The sequence below is a fragment of the Arvicola amphibius genome, chromosome 1 (assembly GCF_903992535.2).
Source record: "Arvicola amphibius chromosome 1, mArvAmp1.2, whole genome shotgun sequence".
In the NCBI taxonomy this organism is placed as follows: Eukaryota; Metazoa; Chordata; class Mammalia; order Rodentia; family Cricetidae; genus Arvicola; species Arvicola amphibius.
Genome location: NC_052047.1, coordinates 128,690,940 through 128,717,762, shown reverse-complemented (window position 1 = coordinate 128,717,762; position 26,823 = coordinate 128,690,940). Strand labels below are relative to the sequence as shown.

At 50.2% G+C, this 26,823-nt stretch overlaps 3 protein-coding genes across 7 annotated transcripts; 2 read left to right on the top strand and 1 right to left on the bottom strand.

The window, feature by feature from the left end:
* Positions 1–2,615: 2,615 nt before the first annotated feature.
* Positions 2,616–8,681, top strand: Il27 (interleukin 27). The gene is given in 8 exon segments (XM_042054119.1): positions 2,616–2,904; positions 4,897–5,000; positions 5,002–5,058; positions 5,148–5,171; positions 5,174–5,313; positions 6,658–6,709; positions 6,711–6,734; positions 8,400–8,681. Coding segments are annotated over 8 exon segments (933 nt in total). The 3' UTR covers positions 8,643–8,681.
* A 128-nt stretch (positions 8,682–8,809) lies between these two features.
* Apobr (apolipoprotein B receptor) lies at positions 8,810–13,028 on the bottom strand. Its single transcript, XM_038335161.1, has 4 exons — positions 12,907–13,028; positions 10,087–12,582; positions 9,739–10,001; positions 8,810–9,654 (listed from the first exon to the last, which is right to left on the bottom strand). The coding sequence occupies exons 1-4, from the start codon at positions 12,961–12,963 to the stop codon at positions 9,585–9,587; spliced, it is 2,886 nt and encodes a 961-aa protein (XP_038191089.1). The 5' UTR covers positions 12,964–13,028; the 3' UTR covers positions 8,810–9,584.
* A 293-nt stretch (positions 13,029–13,321) lies between these two features.
* Cln3 (CLN3 lysosomal/endosomal transmembrane protein, battenin) lies at positions 13,322–24,845 on the top strand. Of its 5 annotated transcripts, none has more exons than XM_038335169.1 (17): positions 13,322–13,809; positions 14,595–14,900; positions 15,112–15,216; positions 15,367–15,445; positions 16,361–16,457; positions 17,157–17,228; positions 17,629–17,708; positions 17,813–17,898; positions 18,538–18,610; positions 18,695–18,838; positions 20,716–20,828; positions 21,779–21,825; positions 21,901–21,969; positions 22,057–22,112; positions 22,227–22,320; positions 24,289–24,429; positions 24,514–24,845. In XM_038335169.1, exons 3-17 carry the CDS (start codon positions 15,171–15,173, stop codon positions 24,631–24,633), a joined length of 1,317 nt encoding a protein of 438 aa, XP_038191097.1. In that variant the 5' UTR covers positions 13,322–13,809; positions 14,595–14,900; positions 15,112–15,170; the 3' UTR covers positions 24,634–24,845. The 5 variants fall into 5 exon arrangements, with proteins under 5 accessions (XP_038191097.1, XP_038191119.1, XP_038191111.1 ...); XM_038335191.1 differs by having other exon boundaries at positions 15,090–15,216; XM_038335183.1 differs by having other exon boundaries at positions 15,033–15,216.
* The last annotated feature ends 1,978 nt before the right edge of the window (positions 24,846–26,823 follow it).

Sequence of the window (26,823 nt, the reverse complement as noted above, 5' to 3'; positions counted from 1 at the left end):
TCCCCAGTTCGGCACAAGCTGGAAACGCGAGTTTGAGTTCCGGACTGCCTTCTGTTCCTGCTCTCCACGTGCCTCCAATGAGACTTTCCTTCCCATGGCTCCACTGAAATCAATGCTGCCCCAAGCTCAGGGCTTCCCCCCCCCCCAAGCTCTGGAGAGCCCGCAGGGTGTGGGAAAGAACTAGAAACTCGGCAGACGGTCCTTTCGCTCTTGCTCTGGGTTTTAATTTCTGTGTGTGATATCACTGGCTGAGGCTGAAACTAGCTGTCAAGTCTCAAGGAGGAAACTGAGGTCCGAGATTGCCAGGTCGCACCCTAGAAGCCACGCCCCAGGCTTCCCTAGTTTCCTTTTCTCACCTCTCACCACATCCCTTCCATTTCCTGCTGGCTCCAGGCTAAGCCACAGCTTTGGGACACTGAAGCAGGAAGAGCTCAAGCTTGAGGCCAGTCTGTCTTTTTCTTTTTTTTCAAAAGTTTTTAGTATTTTTTTTTTTTTTTGAGATAGGGTCTCTCTATGTGGCTTTTGCTGTCCTTGCAGGCTAGGCTGACTTCATAGAGCTCTGCCTCTCTCTGTTCCCAAGCACTGGGATTAAATGCGTGACTTGAGGCCTTGTCTTAGATAGATAGATAGATAGATAGATAGATAGATAGATAGATAGATAGATAGATAGATAGATTAGATAGATGATAGATAGATAGACAGACAGATAGATTAGATAGATAGATAGATAGATAGATAGATAGATAGATAGATAGATAGATAGATGATAGATAGATAGATAGATAGATAGATAGATAGATAGATAGATAGAAGATAGATAGACAGACAGACAGACAGACAGACTAGAGATAGATAGATAGATAGATAGATAGATAGATAGATAGATAGATAGATAGATAAAATAGATAGACAGACAGGCAAGGCTCAAAAATAAAGTATGGAGGGCTCTCAAGATGGCTAAGGGGGTAGAGTATATGCGATACAAGCCTGGGGATCTAGAATGGATCCCTAAAACCTGAACAAAGATGGAAAAAGATAACTGATTCCAGAGTTTTCCTCTGACTTCCACATGTGCACTTTGACACATTTGCCTTACACACACACACGCAAAACAAATAATAAAAAATTAATAATGATAATTATTAATGATAACAATGATTAAGCAGGGAAAGGATAGAAAATGCAGAGACAGTGGATGGTTAGGGTTGGGTTTTGAGGAGAACTGTGTAACCCCCACCCAAGGGAGAATTTTATTTGTTGGGTGGATCATCGGAGAACGTGAGGCAGGAGGTATAGGGGCTCTTTCAAAGAGGAAACTCTTCAGATATCTGAGGAAAGGAAGGAGGAGAAGCAAGTGCAAAGGGCATGAGAACCTGATGCTCTAACAGCAACAAGGGGGCCAGTGTGGCAGAAACGTGTGGGAGTGGAGTGCACAGGGTATAGCAACTGCAAAGAATCCATTTGAGATCAGATTTGTCAGGAGGGGATGAGCCAGAACGCCAGGGAAACCAAAGGAGTCGGTCCAGGACTCGAGTGGAGCCACTTGTCCAACACTGGGGACAGCATGCCAGTGGCTAGAACTGGCATAAAGCGAGGGTCAGGGGGAATGATGAAGGCCAGAGGGACTGGGAGGGAAGGCCAGAGGTCCAGAAGGCGATAAGCAGAGATGTGGTTTATTCTTGAGGGGATGAACAATGGGAGGGGCAGTGGACAGAATTGAGGGAGGACCAAGGACTGTGTGCTCCATGGTGGGGAGTGGGGTGGCTATGCAGAAGGCCAAACTCATCTCTGTCCTTATCATCCCGCAGCCCCCGACCCCCTACACACATCAGAAATGGGTGGAGGAGCTGCCGGCTCTGGGGGCACAGCAGCAGACACCTGACTGGACCAGCATGCACTGGTCCAGTTTCCATTTTCTCCCCTGCAGCTCTCCAACAGCTTCCAGGACTTGGTATCTCCCTGGCACCGTGTCCCTGGCATACTTGGGTGGGCAGTTCTTTGGCAGTGCTGAGGAGCTAGGGTACCCAAAGGGGAAGCCCCCTTGGTTTCTGTCTCACAGAAGGAACCCTGTAGGGAAACCCCACAAGTCCCAAAAGGAAAGTGGGAGTTTGGGGAAGACCAAGAAACCCCCATGCTCTCTCAGAAGATGGGAAATCAAGGGTGTGGCTGAGAGCAGAGTTGTACTAGCAGGGACGCTGTGGTCAGGCTCCATCCCTGACCATGATCCTCATGGTCCTGAAACCCTGTGTTTACTGCAGGGCGTGACTGAGACTTGAACCTCATACAACCCCAAGCTGGCCTCAGGCTGAACCTCAGTTCTCGTCATTGGTTGGGGTCTTAGCCTAGCCTAAGTTTTCACCTCACTGAGTCACAGCTCAGTCAGAAGCTACAACAGCTCTGTCACCCATGAAGCCCGAAGCCTGACACCTGACCAGCCACAAGCAGAGGGTTCACTGATAGCTCTGGCCCCCCAAATACAGAGAGAGCACACACACTGGCCCCAGACTAGGTACTGAGTTCGGCTCTAGACCAAGTTCTGACCCTTGATGTGGACTGAGCCCTAATCCTATGTGACTCTGTCCATAGACAGAGCCATTGTCTGAATAAAGCTGATTATGATACCGTGGTCTCGAGATTGGTCTCCTTCAGCCCTGACACTTGGTTACAGATACCTGAATGCCAGCTCTCGGTGCATCATCAAACTAGTCCCTGCCAGCCCCACACAGACTCATTCCTCAATATGGAGCTATGACTTCCCGCACACTCTTCAGCCATCTGGTAAACCAAATGAGGGTATGGATGAGTCAACCCCACCAAGTCCCCTCTTATGGGTAATTCCCTTACCTGGCCATCTGTCATTCACGGGACAATGGGAGTGGCAATGGCCCCTGGATGCTAGTGGCAGTAAGTAGAAGTATGAGGAGGGGTGGGTCTTTGGAGTTCCACCAGTGGACGGAACTATGTGAGTGAACTAGAGGTGGGGAGTTGAGGGAGGGGCTGGACCTGGGAGCCCAGCAGCAGGTTCCGGAGCTCAGATGGGCTGAAAACCCTGAGCTTCCCGCCACCCCCCATGCTTCCCCCTCTGGGAAGGGAAATTACATTTCCCCATTTTAGAAGGGAAGACTTGGTGAGCACAAAGCTGAAAGTACAAGCAGGACAGAAAGTGAAACTGGGCACAACCCCCAGTATAAGACCCCCCTACCCAGGAGATGGCTGCACTCAGAGGCTGGGCCCTGACATGGGCCAGGTGACAGGAGGCCTTGGCTGGCGGTGAGTTGCTGGGACTGGGGCATGAGGGATGGGAGGTTTGACAGAGAGCCTGGGAGAACTGGACAGGTAGGGCAGGGGAAGAGGGCTGAGAGGCAAACACCTTGGCCCAGCTCATGGGCATGGCTGGCTGACCATGCAGCAAGTCCCAGTGTAGGAGGGCGGGGGCTGGAACAGTGGGATTATAGTCTTGCCCAGACTGGGCAAGTGGTAGGACAGTTTGGCTGGGATGTGTAAGGAAAAACTGGAATAAGCAATGTGGCCAGGAGTAGACTCTATAGACAAATGAAGACAGGGCTGAGAACTGAGGACAGTCAGAGGAACGGCATGGGGAGGGGGCTGGAACAGGCAATGCCTGGGACTAAGTGGGCAGGCCCTCTGAAGCTTAGAGGTTGCCCAGTCTGCAGCTGGTAACGGAGGAGCTAGGAACAGAAGTGTAAGAGGACAAGGGCAGGCCTGGGGTAGCTGGAGGATGAGGGCACGATTCACTACAAAAGGGGTCTTGGCGTGTCCAGAACTTAAAGAGGGTCTGAGTTAGCACAGCTTAGTCTGGGGTTGTAATGTTTACTAGGGCCTAAGGGTACATGTTCTATCCCCATCCTAGAGCTAGGAAGAATTCTGCTTTGCTTTAGTCTCCAGGATGCTAGAGAGTCAGAGTAGTTCCCAAGCCGAGAAGCCTCAATGCCAGAGATCTCAGGCCCTGCCTACTTCTGGAAGCCCATTAGCCTCTTCCAAGGGCACTCAGAGGCGGGTTAGAGATTATGAATAGACAGAGAAGGGGAATGGAGAAGAGCAGGAGTGGGGACGGATTTGGGGGTGGTTTGGGTTTCGAGAGGAACTGTGTAACTCCCGATTGAGAGAGAAACTTTGAAGACTGCCCTCTTCCACTCCACTGTCCTGCTCCCTTCTTGGGAGCCTGGGACACAGAGATAATAAGTAACCTGCTCAAGAAAGTTCTAGGATAGCCTCCTCCCTCCCATCAGTGCCACCCCACCCCACGTCCCTTCCAGTGCCCTTGGTGCTGATTTACCCCAGAAGGGCTCCAGTGCACTGCTGGCCCTGGAATAGAGCCACTGGCTTTGCCAGGTCTCTTCCATAGCCCTAGATTAGTCCAAAAACACCAGAGCTGCCTGGAAGAGTCCAAGGAATCCTTAGCAGAGCAGAGTCCCCGCTTCTGGGAAGGAGACTACTTCATCTGAGTTCCCTGGGGGAAGCATACTGGCCAGTGTTTGGACGGATCTGGAATCCAGCCCTGCCTCTCTGTTCCTCTCACTGTCTGGTTTCGGCTAGTTGCTTTTCCCGGTCTCAAGATCCGTCTCCACTGCAAAATGGAGACAATATTAAGGACCAGGCTACATGCATGCAGTTATGCAGGCAACTGACCAAGGGATTCAGTGGGGGTGGTTGTATGTGTCCAGATCCCACCTTTGTCTCCTTACAAACAGTGGCACTTGTGCAGAGATGACACAGGGCACCCTCCATGGTCCACAATGGTGATCCTAAGGGGACAGCTTGAAGCTGCCAGGGAGAAAGAAACTCAGTGTTGTATAGACGCTGTTTCTCTTTCTCTGGGGGTTCTCAGGCCCTTTATCTTGCCCTCTTTATCTGAGTCCTTTCTCCTCTCTCCAGGGCTCAGCATGCTGCTGCTACCCTTGCTTCTGGTACAAGCTGGTGCCTGGGGGTTCCCAACAGGCCCCCTGAGCCTGCAGGAGCTGCGCAGGGCATTCACAGCCCAGCCTGCACCTTGCCAGGAAGCTGCTCTCTGAGGTTCAGAGCTATGTCCACAGCTTTGTGAGTCTCCTTAATGCAATCGGGTCTGGAGGTGGGTGGGGGACACCCCCGAGTCCCATTGGGCCCCACTAACAGAACTTACCCTTCAGGCTGAATCTCGGTTGCCAGGATGTGAACCTGGACTCTCCTGCCCCTGGGACATCATCTCCCCAATGCTTTCCCTGACCTCCAGGCATGGCGTCACCTCTCTGTGAGTGAAGGGCAGGGAGTGGGGAAACTGGCAGTAAGGCCTGGTACACAGGACAAGGGTTTTAAGTGAACATGAATCTACAGGTTTGTGTGGTTAATATGCTCTGTGCTATAGAGGAGAAGCCGAAAGGATAGTGGATAGTGGCATACACCCTGTAGTCCCAGACTAGGAAGCAGAGACCTTCAATTTGAGACGAGGGAGAGAGGGAGGGAGAAGAAAGAGAGACAGACAGAGGCAGAGAGAGAGAGAGAGAGAGGGATGGGAGGGAGGGGGAGGGAGGGTAGGGAGGGAGGGAGGGAGGGAGGGGAGGGAAGGAGAGAGAGAGAGGAGAGGAGAGAAGAGAGAGAGAGAGAGAGAGGAACAAGGAGGGAGATGAAAGCATGCTGGAATTTGAAAATGGGAAAGGAAGATGGTGAGGCTGACTCTGGGTAGGGGAGGAGGTGGGGCTGGGAGTGCAGTGGATTGGGGGTGGAAGAAGAAGAATGGGCTAGTGAACTGGGATGAGAGTGGGTGTCAGGTCCGAGATGAGAAGATTGCTGTAGAAATCACGGTGATGAAACTTAGGCTATGGACGGGCAAAGGGGGTGGAATGGGCAAACAACGGATCTGAGTCTGCAGTGGGAATCTGGGTTAGGAGTGGGAATGAGGCAGAAAGAGGTAGAGATGTTGGGAACAGGATTGTGATTGACAGATGGACCGGGTAGCACCAGAAGGCGTGGAATGAGACTAAGGATGGAGGAAGATGGGCTGAGTTGAGGCCAGAGAAGAGTATGGGCTAAGGAGGGGATGGGATAGAGCGCAAAGCAATGGTGAGGGAACACAAGAATAAATTCAAGGAGGGCATCGAGACGGCTCAGTAGATAAAGGTGCTTGCGTCAAGCCTCTAAAGACCTGCATTCAATCCCTGGGACCCTACATGGCAGAAGAAGACAACAATTCCCAGCAAGTTGTCCTGTGACCGCCACCAGGCAGTGCACACATACATATACACACGAGCTATAAACAAACACCAGTGTTAATGAGTTCTTGGGTTCTTTGAGATAAGTTCTCACTATTGCTCTGGCTATCCTAGAACTCAGTATGTAAACCAGGCTGGCCTCAAACTCACAGAGATCTATCTACCGGCCTCTGACTCCTGAGTGAGATGAAATGCGTGTGGCCCACCACGGCCGACATAATACATTTTTTAAAGAGGAAAATTGAGAATGAGATTGAAAGCTGGCATGAAAAGGAGACCCACAATAAGATGAGGCTGGGCTTGGGGTTTCTGCCAGGTGTGTCTCCTGACCCATCCCCCATTCCCTTTAATAGGACCCAGAGAGGGCTCTGCTTCCTCCTCCACCACCACTCGGCCCACCTTCCCTGACACTGCTGTGGAGGCCCTGGGGAGGCCAGGCGACATGACCAAGCTCCGAGACAGAAGGTGCAGTGTGGGCCATGAGGCTGGATCTCCGGGACCGTGGTGTACAGGCACTTCCGCTTCCAGGTGGTAGTGTGGCCCACGACACCCTTGACCCCAGGGATCTACAAGCCAAATGAACTCACTGGCTCCCTTTTGAAAAGACCCCTGTTGAAAGATGAGTAGGTTGCAGGAAAGCCTAGTTGAGAACTTTCAGGGCCTGTGAGGTAAATGGCGGCATCAGAGCCTGGCTCTGCCCCAAAGTCCTCTGCCTGCTCTTGGGGACTGGGATTTCCAAGGAAAGAACCCAGGGTCACCAGGACAGACTCTGCCATCATCAGGCCCAGTATCTGTTCTCTTCTCCCTCCGATTCTGACATCACTCAGATTCTCCTAGACATGTCAGAGGGCAATAGAAATTTTACCTTAGTAAAAGGAGAATAGAAAATGCAAGCAAGAGCGGGAAGTAGTTATGTCACACCTGCTGACCCTGAAAAATTCCTTAATAGCAGAGAGGGATTTCCTGAGCTTGACCCCCAGGCTGACCCAGGGGATCAATCCCACCCTGTTTGTAGTGCCTTGCTCTACTATGGCCATTTTTTTAATTAAAAAAAAATAGGTAAGGGCGCTGGAGAGATGGCTCAGTGGTTAACAGCACTGGCCACTCTTCCAGAGGACCTGGGTCCAATTCTCAGTACTTACATGGCAGCTCATAAGCATCAGCTCAGGGGATCTGATTGCCCTTTCTCACCTCCTTGGGACCTTGGCACATAGGTGGTGCACCAGACCCACTTGTAGGGAAAAACATCCATACACCTAAAATAAATGTAAATGTTGTTTTGGGGTTTTTTTTTATCTATTAAGCCAAGTGTGGTGACGCATTCCTGTAGTTCCAAACACTTGACAGGTTGAGGAAGAAGGATTGTGAGCTCAAGGCCATTCTGGAGTTACGTAGGAAGATTCTGTAGAAAACAAACAAATGCAAGAAATATACAGCTAGAGAGAACACAGCCGATAAGAGCACTTGCTGCTCTTACAGAAGATAAATGTTCACAAAGATCCATAACCCCAATTTCAGGACATCCAGCCCCCTCTTCTGGCCTCCAAGAACACCAGTCTTGCAGGCAGCGCACATACATACATGCAGGCAAAACGCTCATACACATAAGATAAAAATAAGTAAATCATTAAAAATTTAAAAAATCTGGACTGGAGAGATGGCTCAGCAGTCAAGAGCACTGTTTACTCTTGGAAAGGACCCTAGTTTGAGTTCCAGCATCCACATGGTGACTTATAACCATCCTGAACTTCAGTCCCAGGGGACCTGATGTCTCTTTTCATCTTCTCAAGAGCTGCACACATGTATTGTACATACATACACTCAGGTACACACACATACACAGATAGATAGACAGACAGACAGACAGAGATAGATAGATGATAGATAGATAGATAGATAGATAGATAGATAGATAGATAGATACATAGATAGATACATAGATAGATACATAGATAGATACATAGATACATAGATACATAGATAGATAGATAGACAGACAGATAATCTTAAAGGAAAAGGAAACAGACTCGGATAAGATGTGAGATGCTGAAACCCGAGGTCTGGGGGAGAGGCTGTCCAGAGCAATCATGGCCATGGTCATGAATGTCATGAGGAGGTGATGAGCAACAGAAGGAGTGAAGACTCTCAGGTTCTTCATGCGGCACTGTGTGATCCGCGGGCCTTTCCTCACAGGTGCTGGCTGCAGGTTTTAACTGCTCTGAGGAGGAGGAAGACAAAGAGGAAGAGGAAGAAGGGAAGGAGCTGCTCCTAGGGGCTCTGGATGGCCCCAAACAGGTGTCATTCCAAGTGTCCTGGCCACAGCTGCTCTATACCTACCAGCTCCTACACTCCCTGGAGCTTGTCCTCTCTCGGGCTGTTCGGGACCTGCTGCTGTTGACCATGCCCCAGGACCCAGGCCCGGCCTGGGATTCCTAACACCTGGCTTCCAGCCCTATGGAGTGACTTTTCGGCTCTCTTCCCACACCCATTAAGACGCTAAGGCTGGAGTCTGGCCAACAGCATAGGACAGCCTCTAGCCCACTTGCCTCAGACTGGGCAGGGCTTCACTAGTCCCCAGCCCTGACCCAATAACTTAAATGTCCAACAGTCCTCACCAGATATTTATTTCTTGGATATTTATTTATTTTTAGGAAATGATTGTTTATTTATTGTTTCATTCTTGAGTTAGGCCACCGTGCCGGGTGCCTAATAAAGCCTTCTGGCCCACTCTGAGCCTCCACGTCTTCACAGGAGTGTCTGACACCCAAAGAGCAGGACAGCTTGGGGACAGTCCGAAGCTTCTACCTACCCAGAACCTTTCTCTACTTCTATATTCTTGAAGTTCCTACAACGTACCCCAACTCTGGCCAGGAGGTTACCATAGCAACCTGCAGAGTTGTGATGCTGAGCTATCATTTTGGAAACTCAAAGCAGCTGGTCTGCTGCTCATGACCTTTGAGCTCCAGGCCCTTGAAGTTCTTTCCCTCGGGCTGGCTTCCACCCCAGAGGTGTGTTACCTTACACAGCTCTCTGTGGGGCTCTAGCATGATGGGTGGTTGGGTGGGGGTGATCATACAGGGAAGACTTAGGGGAGGAGAGTTTCCCTAATCCTGTCTTCCTTGTAGTCTCCTGAAGACAGATGGGAAATGTGACCAGGGAGGGATCCATGATAGACGCAGTGGAACCAGTGCTCCACCAGCTTACACTGTGGGATCAGACTCCTTAGATTCAAGGTCTTCATAAACGTCTGGTTTAACTGAGGCCCACAGAGGGACAAAGATGTGTTTCAGTAGCTGAGGGAGTCAAGGGTAACCAGAGTCCAGCAGAGCGTCCTGACCCTCCCTTAGGAGGCTTGTATCACAAGAGCTCTAGGCCCTGTCACTGTGGCTTTGGCCGGCTCAGTCGGGCTTGCAGCTCCTGCATCATGCCAGAATGGGCGAAGCCGAACCTGTAGAAGGAACAGACTCATGGGAACTGGATCCCAGGTGCCCACAGCCTCCTCACCATCCCAAGTGTAGTGCCCCGTGCCTACCCAGGTCCCAGCATTTTTCTCCTGGCTGGCACTGGAGTGTCTTCAGGCCTTGTGGCACTTAGTTCTGAAGTTTCCTCTGGCTGAAGAGGCAACGGCTGACGGAACAGCTCCTCTGGGGGTTGGGGACTGGGAGGGTCATACTGCGGCTCGGGAGCGGAAATTCTGCGCAGCGAGGGCCTTGAGCGCCGCCGTGAGGAACTTCGGGAGAGAAGCACACGACTCCGTGGGACAGAGACGTCCAGGCGGGTTCCAGGGAGCAGGGCCTGCAGGGCAGGGGACACAGAGGACTGTGGAGAGCTGACTTTCAACTTCTGCTTGTCCCTCTCAGGGTCCTGCTGGAGCCCTCACCTCATTCCAGCTGCTGTGAGCATCCCCTGGGGCACTTGCTGTGGCCCCACCCGATTCAGAGAAGCCAGGCACAGTTAGTGTGGGGATTTGGTGGGTCTGATGCCTCTCTTGGTCTGAGGGTTCTGGATCATTCTCCTGGATCTCTGTCCTCTGTGCTTCTCTCTCGGCATCCTCCACATCGTGCAGCTTTTGTGTCTCTCTCTCAGAGTTGTGGGCCTCCCACTCTCTTGATAGCCCTCCCCCAGCTTCTTCTTCCAAGAACGTCTGATCTCCTAGGAGCCCCTCAGTCTCCATGATGGTTATAGACTCCTCAGCTTTCTCTGCCTGGGAGCCTAAGGTCACGCCATCTATTCCCGTCATTCCTTCTGCCATTACAGATGTCCCCATGTCTGCCTGCTCTCTCTCTCCAGTCCCACCAATTTCTTGGACATCATAAATAGGTGCCTTCTCCTCTACTGAGCCCTCTGAGGCAACTTCCTGCCCACTTTGCATCTCTGTAGCCTCTTCCAGCTCCGTGCCTCCCCCAATCTCCCCTCTGTCCTTGGAATGCTGGGCTCTCCCAAATTCCCTCTCTTGACTCACACCAGCTTCCCATTCGGGCCCTTCCTCTGCTCCCACAGTCCTGATACCCATGCTAATCTCAGCCGCTGAAGAACTGGTATGCATATCTTCACTGTCCTGCAGGCTCAGGGCCACCTCCTCCAGGCTCCTCTTCCTACACATTCTGTTTGTCTCCCAAGGCACTGCAGCCTCCCCCTCACTAGTCTTGCTTTCCGTGGGCTTGAATTCTTCCACGGACTGGCCTGTCGCTGCCGCTGCTCCTTGGCTTCGCTCCAGCTCCTGGCCCACTGCTATGGAGGTCAGTTCTGCCTCTGCTCCCCACCCTGGGACCTCTGGCTGTTGGGACTCCTGGCCTCTTTCAACCTCGACCTCCACTGCCTGTCCTGTTGCAATCTCTTCCTTGTCTTCTTCTTCAGCATCTGCTTTTACATCCTGGGTATTTCTATTGTCCACATCCCTTCCCCAGTTTCCCTGGGCTTCTAGCTCAGGATCTGCTAATCCCACAGGCCTGAGACAGTCCTCTAAGCTCAGCGCCCCCTCTGGGCTCAGGTCTGGAGCTCTCCTGGTCTCTTCCTGAGCCTGCTGTCCTTCCTTAAGGTGTTCAGTCAAGGTCTGGGAACCTCTCAGCAGCTCAGGGTCCTGTCCTTCGGTGACCTTTACTCTCAATACCTCTAGTCTCATCTGAGGGGCCTCACGCTCCTCTGCCATAAACAACTCCTCAGGCCTGGCTTCTGGAGAGTCTTCCAAGTCAGGCTCACATTTAACCTCCTTGTCCAGGACTAGCACAGCCTCTGTGGTCCCATAGCCCCTTTCCTCCTCGGGGAACTCCTCTGCCTGCACCTCCTCTTCCAGACTCATCCCCCTCTCAGCAGTGGCTAAGTCCTGCCTTTCCTGGCCCTCAAAGCTGCCCTGCGTCTCCTGGTCTCCCACAGTCTCCTTCCCTACTATCTGGCCTTCAGTCATCTCTTCAGTCCTCTCGGTCTTCAGGGTCTGGGGCTGATGTCTAGCTTCAGCCTCTCTCTTCTCGTCCATCCCACCTTGCTGCTCTCCCTGGCAAGCCTCTTCTAGGACCCAGATTCTCCCAGTAGCTTCTGGAATGCTGTCTTCTGGGTTTAGCCCATAGTCTGCTTCCCTAATGCCTAAGTAATCAGTGTCCTCCCTGCCTGAGACTCTCCAGGCCTCTCTACCCAGCACGGCGTCAGATTCTGCCCCTAGGTGCTGTGCTCCTTGTGCCCCTGCACTCTGGCCACCCCTCACCAGGACCTCTTCCTCGTCAGCCTCTTTGGCCTCAAACCCCTCAGTTTCTGCAACTACCTCCTCAGCCACCCAGTCTGTCTCTTTGCTCTCCTCTGTTACGTTCTGCCTGTCAGGACCAGCATTCCCCTCAGGCTCCCTGTGCCAGGCTGGTTGTGACAATTCCACACCCCTGGCCATTCCTGGCTCTGTTGCTCTGACCACCTCCTCCTCTTCTTCCTTCTGTTCACAGGTTCTCAGCGGCTCCCCACTGCTCACTTCCTGCTCACCATTCTCCCAGATCTCCTGGGCTCTCTTACTGTTTCTGTCTCTATGAGTCCCAGGCCCTGCCTCAGGTTTCAGAGGAGTATTTGGCTCCTGGCCCCTGGCACCCTCAGCTGCCTTCCTGGACCCAGTGTCCTGCTTTTCTGCTCGGAGCCTTGGGGAGCTGTCTGCTCTCCACCCCCATGCCTGTTCACCAGCTAAACTTCCTTCTTGGCATCTGATGATCTCTCTAGGTGCTCCTACCCTCTGACTCTGGTCACTTCTAAATCCCTCCAGTGCCTCCTGGGCTTCCTCCTGTATAACCTTCCCCGGCTTCCCTGCAGCCACTTCCCCCAGTTCCTCAGCTGCCTGCCTCTCCCTCTCTACCGTGGGAACTGTATCTCCTATGAGGTAGGACACAAAAGCACTGACGGAATCCTAGAAGAGAAGAGAGCAGAGTGAAGACATTCAGGGGAAATCTAGCCCTTTTCCTAGAGGCACTACGCCAAAAAATAGTCCAGGTAAGAAATCTGGGATTGGAAACAGTAAGTAAGTAAGTAATAATAAATAAGTAAGTAAGGACCAAGACAGGGCCTAGTCTGGAGTGCATGCAGGCGCTTGTAGAGGCGGGAGATTAAAACCCAGGAAGTCTGGCTGACTGTAGGAAAGGACCCCACACCTGAGGAGAGGCTCCAAGAGAGGAGGAAAGGTGAGACTACAGGGAATGGCTGGAAGCCTCTGGTATCTCCCTGCCCCTCTCACCAGTGCTCCCCTCAAGGCCTGATGTAGCCCAGGGAGGTGAAGCTGGAGAAAATCCATCCTGTCCGTCTCTGTCTGTCCAGAAAGCTCACAATGACCATCCGTCCCCACCCACTAGTGCAAGCCAGTCCTCCCCAGCACCCAAGACACTTCCTCTTCCCCTGCCTGTCCCTGACGTCTCTCCACCCCAGGCCCCCTGGCACCTCCCCCATGCTGATGGATGACTTCACGACAGGCAGGGAAATGGCTGTACGATGTCCAGGTGTCTCAGGCTCAGGGACACATCTGGAGCTACACATCTGGAGCTACAGGGCAGAGGATCAGGCCAGAAAGGAAAGGTGGGAACCGGAGACAGCAGATTTGGGCATGGGGGAGGGGGCATGTGGCAAGCACAGCCTGAGTGACTCAGGTCTTCTATTTACACCTCAGCCAGTTCCGTCTCCTCCAAGCCACAGCCTTCAGTGAGAGGAAGCTCGGGTTTGTGGTTCCTGATTTGTCTGAGAAGAAGCAGTAGGATGGAGAATGAGGCCAGTGGAAGTTCTGGCTTCCCACTTCCACGCCACTGACACTTCTGAGGGGATGAAGGGCCTGGATTGGTGTTTCCAGTACCCATGTCCTCACCTGTGGCTATTGTACTGTGGTCATGTGTCATGCAGCTTTCTGTGAATTCATTAAGAACAGAGGCTGCGGTATCTCTAGAGCCCTGCATGGGGAGCAGGATCCTTGTCTCATTGGTTGAGTGAGCTAGGAAGAACACAAGAGGAGGGCGTATTTCAAACAGCGATCCTAATGACTGGTGGTTGAAAAGAACCGGTAGAAATGGGCACAGGCTGCTAGAAGCCATTCCCACAGAGGAATGGGCTTGATGAAGAATGGTCAAGATGCTGCCCTACCACCGAGAGGAAGGTAAGGGAAGGACTCCTTATTTGGGGCTATGTGAGGTGACATGTAACAACTGCCCTCCCAGCCCCGGTTTTCTAATTTCCAAAGAGGACAACTGACTGACATCACAGAACAGGAAAAATTCTTGCTCAGTGAACTCAGCACCTCTGCTCTATTTCTTTCTTTTTTCTTTTTTCCTTTCTTTCTTCTTTTTTTTTTTTTTTTTTTTTTTTTTTTTTTTTTTGGTTTTTCGAGACAGGGTTTCTCTGCAGCTTTTTTGGAGCCTGTCCTGGAACTAGCTCTTGTAGACCAGGCTGGCCTCGAACTCACAGAGATCCGCCTGCCTCTGCCTCCCGAGTGCTGGGATTAAAGGCGTGCGCCACCACCGCCCGGCTTCTTTCTTCTTTTTTTAACAGCTAACTGGGTCTCTAAAGTCACCTATAGGTCTAATGCAGGATTAACACTGGGGAAAGGGAACCTCGATTTTCTCATCTGTAAAACTACTTTCGTGATATTTGTTGGTTCTAGGATAATATGGAAAAGGGCATTTCTTAACGCCTTGAATGTTGCCATAGGCAATTCATGGAAACCTGTTTGGTGGCTGTTTTTTTGCTTTTAAATTTTCTAGGTAATCGTTCTACTCTGACCTACCTCCCAGCTGCTTACTTTTTAGGTATTTACAACAGTCTGTAAGGACAACAGATAAGAAGGACTTGAGGCTGGTCGCCTTTGCTCGGATGTAGAACTAGTCCTTGGGGAATTGGGTGGGTCGTGGTACCGGAGTAGGAAAGTAGCCATATTTGTTTCAGGCAAGCGAGGGGAGCAGGAAAGAAGCTGAAGTCTCCTGCGCCATGACTAGTACTGGCAGATTTGGTCGGCGACAGGAGTGCCGCTTTTCACAGCGCTACTTGTGGTTCCCACCGCTCCAGTTCAAACCAGTGCTTCCCTTGAACTCTCCTTTTCTCACTCGCCGAAGTTTGGGAAGGCCAAAGGCGAAAAACAGGACCCGGAAGTAGGGGGAACCTTCTAAGCACGTGATGGGAGAGGCGCTGGCTCTGACACGTGACCCTCCAACCTACTACTCTACCTTGCAGAGAGCTCAGCTGCTCTTAAAGGTACAGGTCCGGGGGCGGGGGCTTTGCTTTAGAGGGGCTGGGGGCGGGGTCCGAAGGGTGGGGCGTGGTTGGACCTGAGATGGAGTTCCGGGGATCTGGGGGAATCTGTTGACGGACGGTCCTGTGTAGCAGACAGCTGGACCCGGGGCTGACCGCCTGGCGTTGATCCTTCGCACCCACCTGCCCCAGACTTTTATCTGTTCTCTTGAAGCCAATCCCGAACTCACGCTGACTCTGGGTCCTTTGGGGGACTAGATAGAACTCGATGCTATGGAAAGCTCTACGGGCTCGTGGAGGCGCCTTGAAGATTCCGAGAGTGAGTACTCTTGTCGGTTGTCTTGAGAGTGACCACCTCTGTCCCACGAGGCTTCTGAGGAGCTCGGAAACTGCCCTGACCCCCGCAACAGAATACATAAAACACGCGGGGCCTCCGTGAATGGTGGCTCCTGCCTTCTCTTCCTCCCAGGGGAGGAGACCAACTCAGAGCCCCACGCCCCTCCGGTGGATGGTCAGAGGGCCCAATGGAAGAATGCGGTGGGTTTCTGGTAAGTGGTCTGAATGCTGTGCAAAGGTCAGGTGCGACCGGAAGAAAAGGGGTGAGTTGAGAGTCAAGCTGCAAAAAAGCAACTGAATCTACAAATACTGAGTCACAACTTGTTTACCCTTGGCTTACTGTGAGCTTTCCAAATCCCATTAAATTACCGTCGTCACCTATTGATCAGAGCCTCTACCATCTGTAACATTCTTAAATGCTTTTCTCCCACCAACTCAGTTGCAACTTTTTTTTTTAATGGCCGAAGCGGGCTTTAGACTCTATGGGCAGTGGAGGCTTGCCTTGAATCTAATCCTCCTGCCTTTGCCTTCCAGGTGTTGGGATCACAGGCCTGTAGTACCATGCCCTGCTCCCCATTGTTTTTATTTGCAGTGCAGGGTATTGAAAGCAGGGCCTTCCGGATGCTCACAGAGTGTTATACAAGTGAGCTCTGTCCACAGTGCTTTTGCCTAGCCCTGAGCACAGCACTGGAAGACAAAAATAAAAACAATAATGCTTTATAAATCAAAAGAAGTCCTGGTATTATTTTGATTCCTCCAGTTCTCTTTAAGGTCAGGTGAGAACTCGCCCCCCATTTTACATAAGAGTATACTAAGGCCCCAGAAGTAGGAAGCAACTGACTGGGGTTTCAAGCCTTGGGTATTTCTGTTATACCACAGTATATATGTGGATGAGAAATGCCCCCAGAACTGAATCTTAGTGCCAGCATAGAAGAAAGAGTGGTCAGGGTAGCTTCCTGGGAGAAGCCTTGAATCTTGGCCATGAGATGGTCCAATATCAAAGTCTCTTATTTCTAACCCCAACACTGTTATTGAGGTTGGTGTTTGAAGGGTACGGGTAAGGGAGAGATCTTTAAGGGCTATAGGTAGATAGAAAGCCAGGAAGTGAAGCTCCCTCCTCGTTCTAGGATCCTGGGTCTTTGCAACAATTTCTCATATGTTGTGATGCTGAGCGCTGCCCATGACATCCTTAAGCAAGAGCAGGCGTCTGGGAACCAGAGCCATGTAAGTGAGCCCCTCTTCACCACCACCGTGTGCTTAGTCCCTACGGGACTACTAAGGACTCATCCAGGGCCAGAGGTCCCCTGAAAAACTCATGAAGTAGCCACGGGTGGACCAAGAGAGTTAAAGTCCCTAGTCCCCCATACATAGGGCTGGAGGGATGCTGAAGAGAGCAACAGGTACCAGGTTGGTGAACTCAACTAACTGGCTGCATGAGACTTTGTTCTGTAGTGTGTTTTGTCATCTGGGTCCTGTTGACATTTGGGGCTGGGTGACTATTGTACAACCAAAAGTGACAGCCAAGAATGTCTCCAGATGTTACAAACGTTGCTAGCAGGTAAAATCACCCCAGGTGCAGAACTTCTTGTCTCCATGATCTAGAAAACGTTTGCCCTAAGAACAGCTTCTACTTTGCAGGTTCAATAGGGAATTTGGCCCAAGGTGAGATTTTTTTCCAGAAACCCAGATTGCTATATGAATGCTCTTAAATATGTTAGATCCATATTAGGGGGTCATCGTTGGCCTCTGGGCCAATAGTTTGAATTGCTTATCAACACTCTCCTTCACTGTGCATGTCGAAAACCTAAGGCCCCAGGAAGTCCATGCCTACCCAAAGCTATCCATCAAGTTAGGGCAAAGCTGGGACTGGACCTTGTTTAACCTCTTGCCTCCTTATGGGAAAGACTTTCTTCTTTCTCATAGGTGGAGCCAGGCCCAACACCCTTACCTCACAACAGCTCGTCTCGATTTGATTGCAACTCCATCTCCACGGCTGTGAGTACCCACACAAGGCCCCATGATCCATGCCTTTGCACCCTCGTCCCCTCTGCACCCAGTTGGGATTGTCAGTATTACAATGATCAAGACTGCTAGTTACAGGGGGCCCTTTCTGTGAGTGGTAAATAGCTCAGGTAACCAACCCTCAAGGTGACTTCGTGCACGAGGCACTGCACGCCTCCCCTTTTGGAATGAGGAAACTAAAGCTCAGAGCGTTTAAATAAATGCCTTTACACCCATTGGAGAAGCCCAAAGCTGGGAACGCTGAAACTAAACACTGTTCTGTCCAACTTGAGAGCCTGACCTTGCAGAGGTCTCCTCTCGGCTGGCTCTGCTGCTGGTTTGGGAAGGTTACCTCTGGGAGGGTCTCGGCTCTTACTGTGTTCTCCCTTCTCAGGCAGTGCTCCTGGCAGACATACTTCCTACCCTCATCATCAAACTCCTGGCTCCTCTTGGCCTTCATTTGCTGCCCTACAGGTCTGGGTCAGGGTGGCAGGAGGAAGGCAGAGACGGGAGGTAGCAGGAGGCTGGCGAGTCTCGAATGGAGGCGGCCTTCTGAGTTCCTCTCCACCTCTTCTCAGTCCCCGGGTCCTCGTCAGCGGAGTTTGTTCTGCTGGAAGCTTTATCCTGGTTGCCTTTTCTCACTCAGTGGGGTTAAGCCTGTTTGGTGAGTATGCAGCTTTGTGGGGTGGATTGGCCTGGAGAAGCCTCCACAGTCTGCTGCTGAGGTTGTCCCCCCAGCTTCCCAGAGTAAAAGGATATGTCTGTAACCCCAAGAGCCTGCGAGTAGTGTTTGTCTGGGACACACACACTGAGAGACAGGAGGATTGTGAATTTGAGTCTGGGCCACATAGTGAGCTCGAGGCTACCCTAAACTGCACAGCAAAATGCTGTCTCAAAAAAAACAAGAAGAGTGCCAGGCTAGACTGATCTATCTACACAGCAAGTTCCCGACCCTCCTGGACTACATACTGAAACCTTGTCTAAAGAACGAACCTGCTAGAGCTCCCCAATCAGAGTGCGCTCTAGGAACAATTTGGAGGTGTTAAGAGGAAGAGATGGGTGAACCAGTACAGACTGGGCTGAGCAGGGCTGAATAACTGGGAAGATGAGGATGGGGTACAGTCTCAGAGAAGACATGAGGAAGAGGGTGTGGCTCTTTCAGATGAGACCCTACCCTGTCCAGTCTGTTCAGTGATGTCTGATTTTAGCTCGCTGAGTGGATGGAGAGATGAGGCTATAATCAAGCACCGTAGGGGACTGTTCCTTTCTGTTAAAGGCCACCATATGCTTTTCATCCTCCCAGGAGTGGTTTTGGCCAGCATCTCCTCAGGTCTAGGGGAGGTCACCTTCCTCTCACTCACCGCCTTCTACCCCAGGTAAGCAGGCTGGTCAGGAAGGAAGAGGAGAGATGTGCCCCCTGCTGGCTTCCATCTTCCTAAGTGCTCCTGTGTTCTCCTCAGTGCTGTGATCTCCTGGTGGTCCTCGGGGACTGGGGGTGCAGGGCTCCTTGGATCGCTGTCTTACCTGGGACTCACGCAGGCTGGCCTTTCCCCGCAGCACACCCTGCTTTCTATGTTGGGGATTCCCATTCTGCTGCTGGCCAGGTGAGTGTCCTTGGGCCCAAAGGACAAAACTGTGGGGGAGGAGAAACTTGATCCCGATCCAGTCTTGAGATCTGCTCAGCTTTCTAAGGTCATGTGGATTCTGGGCTCTTGACAGCCCTCAATTTAAGTACCAGAGTGGGCATGTGTTAGCTGGGTGACTCTGGACAGCTTCATTCCGGACCCTCAGTTGTCTCTGTAACGTCACAGTGGTTGTCCTTTCGTGTCTGTGGTGACGTGAAGCATCAGCACAGTGGGGCTCTGAGACTGGACTAGGGCTGAGCACGCTCAGTGTTTATTCTGTGTGGATCTGTGTGTAGGGAAAACATTAAACCTGGAGTGTTGGCGCACGCCTTTAAACCCAGCACTCACGAGGCAAAGGCAGGGGTATCTCTGTGAGTTTGAGACCAGCCTGGCTGGACTGCATAATGAATTCCAGGACAGCCAGAATTATATAGTGAGACCCTGTCTCTCCACCCCCCCCCCCAAAAAAAAAAGAAAGAAAACATTACCTAGCCAGTTAAAGCTGTAACTTCATCTATAGCTTAGGACTGTTGTGGGGTATTCACCAGAGAAGACTGCTCGAACATGGGCTTAAGTCAGTAAAAGTATTTGTTAGTCAGCTGACAACTACTCTGGCTGTGCAGGATCCCAGTGCAGCGCTGAGCCTTTCTCAGGGTGAACTTTTAAGCACAAAAAAAAACATGGTCTGGGTTGACATACTTCAGTTCACAAGAACAATTACCCAGAAACAGAACTACAGAAGCTAAAAATTGAGGGTACTACATTTAGAGACTTCCCCAGAACTAGGGACTTTGATGGATTAGGTCATTGTTTTAGTTTTGGCAGGTGGTGCTGTCTGCATGCTGAGTTTTATAGCCTGAGTGGCACTTCCCGTCATGGAGTCAGTCATGCTAAGGTCTGGGGGCCTGTTACAAGGACAAGGCAAAAAAGAAGTCAGGATGTGTGTAGTGTGAAAGTCTATAATCCCAGCACTTGGGCAGCTGGAGCAGAGGGATCACATGTTGGAGACCCTGGCTCAAAAAATAAATATAGATAATTGGATCTGATGGCAAATGCCTTTAGTCCCAGCACTCAGGCAGCAGAGGCAGGCAAACTCTGTGAGTTTGAGGCCAGCCTGGTAAACATATTGAGCCCCAGGCCATCCAGGACCAGACAGTGAGACCCTGTCTCAGAAAAACTAAATGAAGACATAAAGCCCATGATCATACAGGCTCTGGTTAAACTCAGTGAGTCATACACACAAGAGACATGAATGTGAGAAAGGAATCTGTGAGGTGTGGGAAGAAGACAGGGAGGGTGGGGTGAGGGAACCAGAGTGCCGTAGAGACGTATTAAAACGTCAAGGAACACATTTAGTAAGAATTGCAATAAATATTTAAGAAGTGGTACTAGAGCAGTTGTTGGATAATGAGAACAAGGAAATGGAATTGAGGTGCTGGTGTGGCCCCAGTCATATGAGGTCCCTGGGTAGAAACAAAGAGCCAAAGTTGGGCTCCAAAAGGATGTATTTGGCCTGGTGATGGTGGTGCACGCCTTTAATCCCAGCACTCGGAATTCAGAGACAGGCGGATCTCTGTGAGTTCGAGGCCAGCCTGGTCTACAAGAGCTAGTTCCAGGACAGGCTCCAAAGCCACAGAGAAACCCTGTCTCGAAAAACCAAGAAAAAAAACCACAAAACAAAAGGATGCATTTGAGGCTTTCATAGCACAGAACTGGATACCTGAGAGTCTGCGAGCTCCCCATCTTTAGATGCATACAGATGTATAGGGGCCCCCAAAAAGGTGTGACCTGCAGGACCCCTGGGGCTCTTTTCAGAACAAGAGCTCCGTGACTATTGCTTTTCTGTTCCATCCCAGCTACTTCTTGTTGCTCACATCTCCTGAAGCCCAGGACCCTGGAGGGGAAGATGAAGCAGAGACTGCTGCCCGGCAGCCACTCATAGGTTCTGAGACCCCAGAGTCAAATCCAGGTAGGAGACAACGGCCCTCCCAGGGTTATTTTCCCTCTGGGGTTTTGGTCTCAACAGTGGACACAGTTGAGAGGGACAGGCTGGATGAACAGCTTTGGGTCGGTCAAAGCAGTCACGTGCACTTACAGACCACATGCCAGGCATTCCAGTTGTTGAGACCATGGTGTTCAAGATGAAATGAGGACATTTTCACCGAAGAACCTAGAACAGCAATCAGGCCCAGAGTGGTGGTGCACACCTTTAATCCCGACCCCTGGGAGGCAGAAACATGCAGATCTCTATGACTTAAAGGCCCACCCTTGTCTACATAGGAGTTCCAGACCAGCCAGGGCTACATAATAGAACCCTGTATCAAAATTTAAAAAGAAATAAAAAGGAAGAAAGAAAGAAAGAAAGAAAGAAAGAAAGAAAGAAAGAAAGAAAGAAAGAAAGAAAGAAATATGCCTGCACGCCAGAAGAGGGCACCAGATCTCTTTTTTTTTTTTGGTTTTTCGAGACAGGGTTTCTCTGTAGCTTTGGAGCCTGTCCTGGAACGAGCTCTTGTAGACCAGGCTGGTCTCGAACTCACAGAGATCCGCCTGCCTCTGCCTCCCGAGTGCTGGGATTAAAGGCGTGCGCCACCACCGCCCGGCTACCAGATCTCTTTATAGATGGTTGTGAACCACCATATGGCTGTTGGGAATTGCACTCAGAACCAGAGTCTGGGATGGGGTCAGCAGATGAAAGCTCTACACTGATCTACATCTTGCTGCTTTAAAAAAAAGTTTAATGTGTGTGTGTGTATACATGTGCACAAGTTATGAAATCTATCGTTTTAGCCACTACTAAGTATGCATCCCAGCCCCATTTAATGCAAACACACTGCTGTGATGGCTGGTTGCTCGGTACATGATGGTGCCCAGCTAAGCATTCTGTGTTCGACTTCTTCCCCCTTTCTCCCTGCTCTCTAGGTTTCAGCTGGGACCTCTCGTTCCAGGAACGGTGGATAGTGTTCAAGGTTTGGACAGTGGCTGTGGGTGGGCTGTGAGGAGCCTCTGTCTCTGCTACCCGCTTACATCTCCCACTCTTCCAGGGCCTCTTGCGATATATCACCCCCTTGGTGCTGGTTTACTTTGCCGAATATTTCATCAACCAGGGTCTTGTGAGTGAGGGCTGCTGGGAAGGGGGTGCGGGAGGAGAAATAGGGCCAAGGCTCCACAAATCCCCACTTGTCTGGTCTTTGCTGCAGTTTGAGCTCCTGTATTTCCGGAACACATCCCTGAGTCACGCTCAGCAGTACCGATGGTGAGAGAAGTTGGCAGGTGGGCAGTGGGCTAGGAGGATCCCTCTATGTTGGGGACCTGGAATTAACCCCATAGGACCAGAGGAGCGTCCTCATCCTCCCTGCCCCCACCTCAGGTACCAGATGCTCTACCAGGCTGGTGTGTTTGTCTCCCGCTCTTCTCTGAACTGTTGCCGAATCCGGTTCACCTGGGTCCTAGCCTTGCTGCAGGTACTGAGCCCCTGCCCTTTCTTCCACTCTCACCTTGACTCCCAGCATCCCTCACTCAGCACAAGATCTTAGTGTACACTAGCATTCCTAAGTACGGTAGTAAACGCCGGCAGGATTCTATATAAAAGGTGTGGTGGCATCAGAAGCCGGCCATACTTGTGGGCAAATACCAGTTTCTGTACTGAATAGCTGTGTGACTCAGAGCAGGTCTTTGAACCTCTAATGAGCCTCAGTTTCCCCACTGAGAAATCAGATGTGCTGGGTCAGGATGTGTAACTCAGTGGCAGAGTGTTTGCCTAGCCTGTGTAAGACTGTGGGTTCCATCTTAGTACTACAGAGACTAAAATGTTTAATAGCTGTGGGCAGCAACTATTTCTCGTGGTGTTTGTACAACAACATTGAGGAGAAAATGGAAGACTAAGATGTTTTGGCTTCATTGCTGTTTGTTTTATTTTTTAGGGTTTTTTTTTTTTTTGTCTTTGTTTTTGATGCAGGATCTCACTGTGTTGCTCTGGTTGGCCTGGAATCCAGTATGTAGACCAGGCTGTCCTGGAGCTCCCAGATCTGCCTCACAAATACTGGCATTAAAGGCATGTGCCATCATGCCTGGCCTCTTGTTGTCGCTTGTTCTTATGGTCCTTGTGATTGAACCTAGGGCCTTGTGCACGTTAGGTCAGTGCTCTTTTGAGGTACATCTTAAACCTTCAAACTTTATTTATTTATTTTTACAATTTAAAAAAATTATAGTTAGATTTTTACTTATTTATTGGGGAGAAGGCGCTTGCCAAGTAGTGTGTATAGGTCAGAGAAGAACCTGCAGATTGGTTCTCTTCTCCCACATGTGGGTTCTAGGGATCAAACTCAGGTCATCAGGCTTGGGAGCAAGTGCCTTTACCCAGTGAGCCATCTCATCAGCCCAAGCAATTTATTTGGAGGCAAATTTTTTGGTTTGTTTTATTTTTCGTGTGTTTGTTTTTCAAGACAGGGTTTCTCTGTATAACAGTTCTTTCTGGCTATGGGGACTTCACTCTGTAGACCAGATCTTTCTATGTATCCTTGAGTGGGCTGGAATGCACTATTTAGATCAGGCTGGCCTCAAACTCAGAGAGATTTGCCTGCCTCTGCCTCTGGAGTGTTGGGATTACAGGCGTGCTCTACCACGCTACCGACCCTCTTTTTTTTAAATTTATTATATAAACGTTGAAAAGAAAAACCTTGACCTGCACGTGCATGCGTGTGTGAGAGTGTGTGTGTGAACTACCTGTGTGGCTGGCACTTGTGGAGGCCAGAAAGGGTGTCAGATCCTCTGGAAGTGAAATTACAGATATTTCTGAGCCCCATAGGTGCTGGGAACCACACTCAGGTCCTCTGCGACAGCAGCAAGTGCCAGTAACCACTGAGTCATCTTTCCAGTCTCCATTTTCGTGGTCCTGACATTTGCAGCCTGATAGTTTGTTGTGTTGTCGTCTTGTACATTGTGGGTGCTTAGCAGTGTCCCTGACTAGATGCAGTGAGACAGACAGGGAGGCCTCCAGACATTGTCAGAGACCCACTGGTCTCAGTCCAGTAATGAGGGGAGAACGGGGGATGTTCAGGGCAGCCCTAGGTGCTGAAGATAACACTGGTAGAGTACTTGCCTGTGAAGCACAAGGTCCTGACTTCCATCTGCTGGCGGTGGGGGGGGGGGGGGGGGGGGAGGAGAGCAGTGTGGGAGAATCTAGGTGTGATGGAGCATTCCAGGGCTAGGAGTTCTGGGAACAAAGGAAGGGAGGAACCTACAAGGTGTGTGGGGATGAGGATGGGGCAAGGAGAGGCCCACCAAGATCTCAGGGTCCTGCAGGCCCGGCTGGGTACTGGGATCCCACCCAGACCTGTTAGTCTCTTCTTTTCCTTCCCCAGCTTTGAGACTTGCGACCTCTGTTCTTTGCTGTGGCTCGGTCTCAAGCCTCCCCTTGCCTCTGTCCACAGTGCCTCAACCTGGCCTTTCTACTGGCTGATGTTTGTTTGAGCTTCCTGCCCAGCATCTACCTCATCTTCATCATCATTCTGTATGAAGGGTTCCTGGGTGGGGCCGCCTACGTGAACACCTTCCACAACATTGCTCTAGAGGTCTGTGCCGGCTGGGTAAGGGGTTTGGGTGGCCTCCAGGTTCCTGTGGATGGAAGCCTAACAACTTGTTCTTTGCTCTCCTAGACCAGTGACAAGCATCGAGAGTTTGCCATGGAGGCTGCCTGTATCTCTGACACCTTGGGAATCTCCATGTCAGGGGTCCTGGCTTTGCCTTTGCATGACTTCCTCTGCCATCTCCCTTAACATGGGTTGTTCAGGACTCACTGACCTGCAGACAGATGAGATACACTTGTGAGCTCTGCTCTAGCCCTTCCTAGCAGGCTGGGGAGTGGGAAGAGCTACAGTCCTGCCACGCTTCAGCAAGGAGCCCCCATTGTTTCCCACCCCTGAGCTGGTCTCTGGGAGTTTTCCCTCAGCCTCATGCCCTTCTAATAAATGCTTATTTTATCAGTTTACCTTTTGTGCCGTGTAACAAGCTTTCTGTCAGACTATCTTTGTATCGCCCCTTCCCCCAAATAATGACATAGAGACTTATTATTAGTTATGAAAACTTGGCTTTAGCTTAGGCTTGTTCCCAACTAGCTCTTATAGCTCAGTTGACCTACTTCTACTAATCTACCTTTTATCATGTGGCTTGGACCCTCTGTACTGTATGTCCAGTTTGTTGTGTGTTTTCCTGGTGTCTGCCTTTCTTCTTCCCAGCATTCTTTCTTTCCCATGAAATCCTGCCTATTCTTGCCTACTTATTGACCGTTCAGCTCTTTATTCAGCCAATCACAGTGACACATCTTCACACAGTATCCACAAATATTCACAACGTCTCCCTCCTTTTGTCTAAGTGAAAAGGGAAGGGGCTGGAGAGATGGCTCAGTGGTTAAGAGCATTGCCTGCTCTTCCAAAGGTCCTGAGTTCAATTCCCAGCAACCACATGGTGGCTCACAACCATCTGTAATGGGGTCTGATGCCCTCTTCTGGCCTGCAGGCATACACACAGACAGAATATGTATACATAATAAATAAATGTTAAAAAAAAGAAAAGGGAAGGTTTTAACTCTAACACAGTAAAACCATATAAAATAAGAACAGTTATCTGGTAAGAATTACATTCACATGTCCAGTCCATTTGTATTTGGCATATTTAAAGAAATTACTCTACTATCTATCCTATCTTGGTGAGTCTAGAGTTTTATTCCTAAACCATTTCTATCATAACTTGTATTACCAACTGAAAAATATCTTTTTAAACTTAAAACATTTTCTTAGGGGGCTGGAGAGATGGCTCAGAGGTTAAGAGCATTGCCTGCTCTTCCAAAGGTCCTGAGTTCAATTCCCAGCAATGCTCTTAACCTCTGAGCCATCTCTCCAGCCCCCTAAGAAAATGTTTTAAGTTTAAAAAGATATTTTTCAGTTGGTAATACAAGTTATGATAGAAACTGGTTTAGGTAGCCGGGTGGTGATGGCGCACGCCTTTAATCCCAGCACTCGGGAGGCAGAGGCAGGCGGATCTCTGAGTTCAAGGCCAGCCTGGTCTACAAGAGCTAGTTCCAGGACAGGCTCTAGAAACTACAGGGAAACCCTGTCTCGAAAAAAACAAAAAACAAAAAACAAAAAAAAAAAAAAAAAAGAAACTGGTTTAGGATAGAACTCTAGACTCACCAAGATAGGATAGATAGTGGAGTAATTTCTTTAAATATGCCAAGTACAAATGGACTGGACATGTGAATGTAATTCTTACCAGATAACTGTTCTTATTTTATATGGTTTTACTGTGTTAGAGTTAAAACCTTCCCTTTTCTTTTTTTTAACATTTATTTATTATGTATACATATTCTGTTTGTGTGTATGCCTGCAGGCCAGAAGAGGGCACCAGACCCCATTACAGATGGTTGTGAGCCACCATGTGGTTGCTGGGAATTGAACTCAGGACCTTTGGAAGAGCAGGCAATGCTCTTAACCACTGAGCCATCTCTCCAGCCCTAGTCTTTCTTTTTTTTTAAGACAGTGTTTCTCCTTGTGACCCTGACTGTCCTGGAGCTTGCTCTATAAACCAGGTTAGCCCTGAACTCTGAAACCCTCTGGCCTCTGCCCGTGGAGTGCTGCAGTTAAGGATTGGTCCACCAGGCCTGACAAGACCACAACTCTAAGTCTTTCACATATGTGTGACTTCCTGTAAAAAACAGAAACAACAAAAAAAAAAATGATTTAATGTCTAACATCTTTACCAATAGTGTAAATACAAATCAAAATCAGAGTGAGAATAGCTATAACAAGACAAAATCAAAACTAGCCAAACACGCATGCACACACACACACGCACACACACGCACATGCACACACACACACACACAGAATAGCAAGTATTGGGGAGTGAGTATACACTACTGGTAAAGGAGTTAGCAATTCTCCTTGATGTTATCCAATGTAAGTGTTTAT

Bases quoted from the DNA above. Each gene is read 5' to 3' on its own strand.
- Apobr (XM_038335161.1), bottom strand. From the start codon at position 12,963: ATGGATTTTCTCCAGCTTCACCTCCCTGGGCTACATCAGGCCTTGAGG. The intron at 12,583-12,906 runs GTGAGAGGGGCA...CTTCTCTTCTAG, and splicing joins AGGCCTTGAGGGGAGCACTG to GATTCCGTCAGTGCTTTTGT. The intron at 9,655-9,738 runs GTAGGCACGGGG...TTCCTTCTACAG, and splicing joins AGAAAAATGCTGGGACCTGG to GTTCGGCTTCGCCCATTCTG.
- Cln3 (XM_038335169.1), top strand. From the start codon at position 15,171: ATGGAAAGCTCTACGGGCTCGTGGAGGCGCCTTGAAGATTCCGAGA. The intron at 17,709-17,812 runs GTCTGGGTCAGG...ACCTCTTCTCAG, and splicing joins CTTCATTTGCTGCCCTACAG to TCCCCGGGTCCTCGTCAGCG. The intron at 22,113-22,226 runs GTGAGAGAAGTT...CCCCCACCTCAG, and splicing joins CACGCTCAGCAGTACCGATG to GTACCAGATGCTCTACCAGG.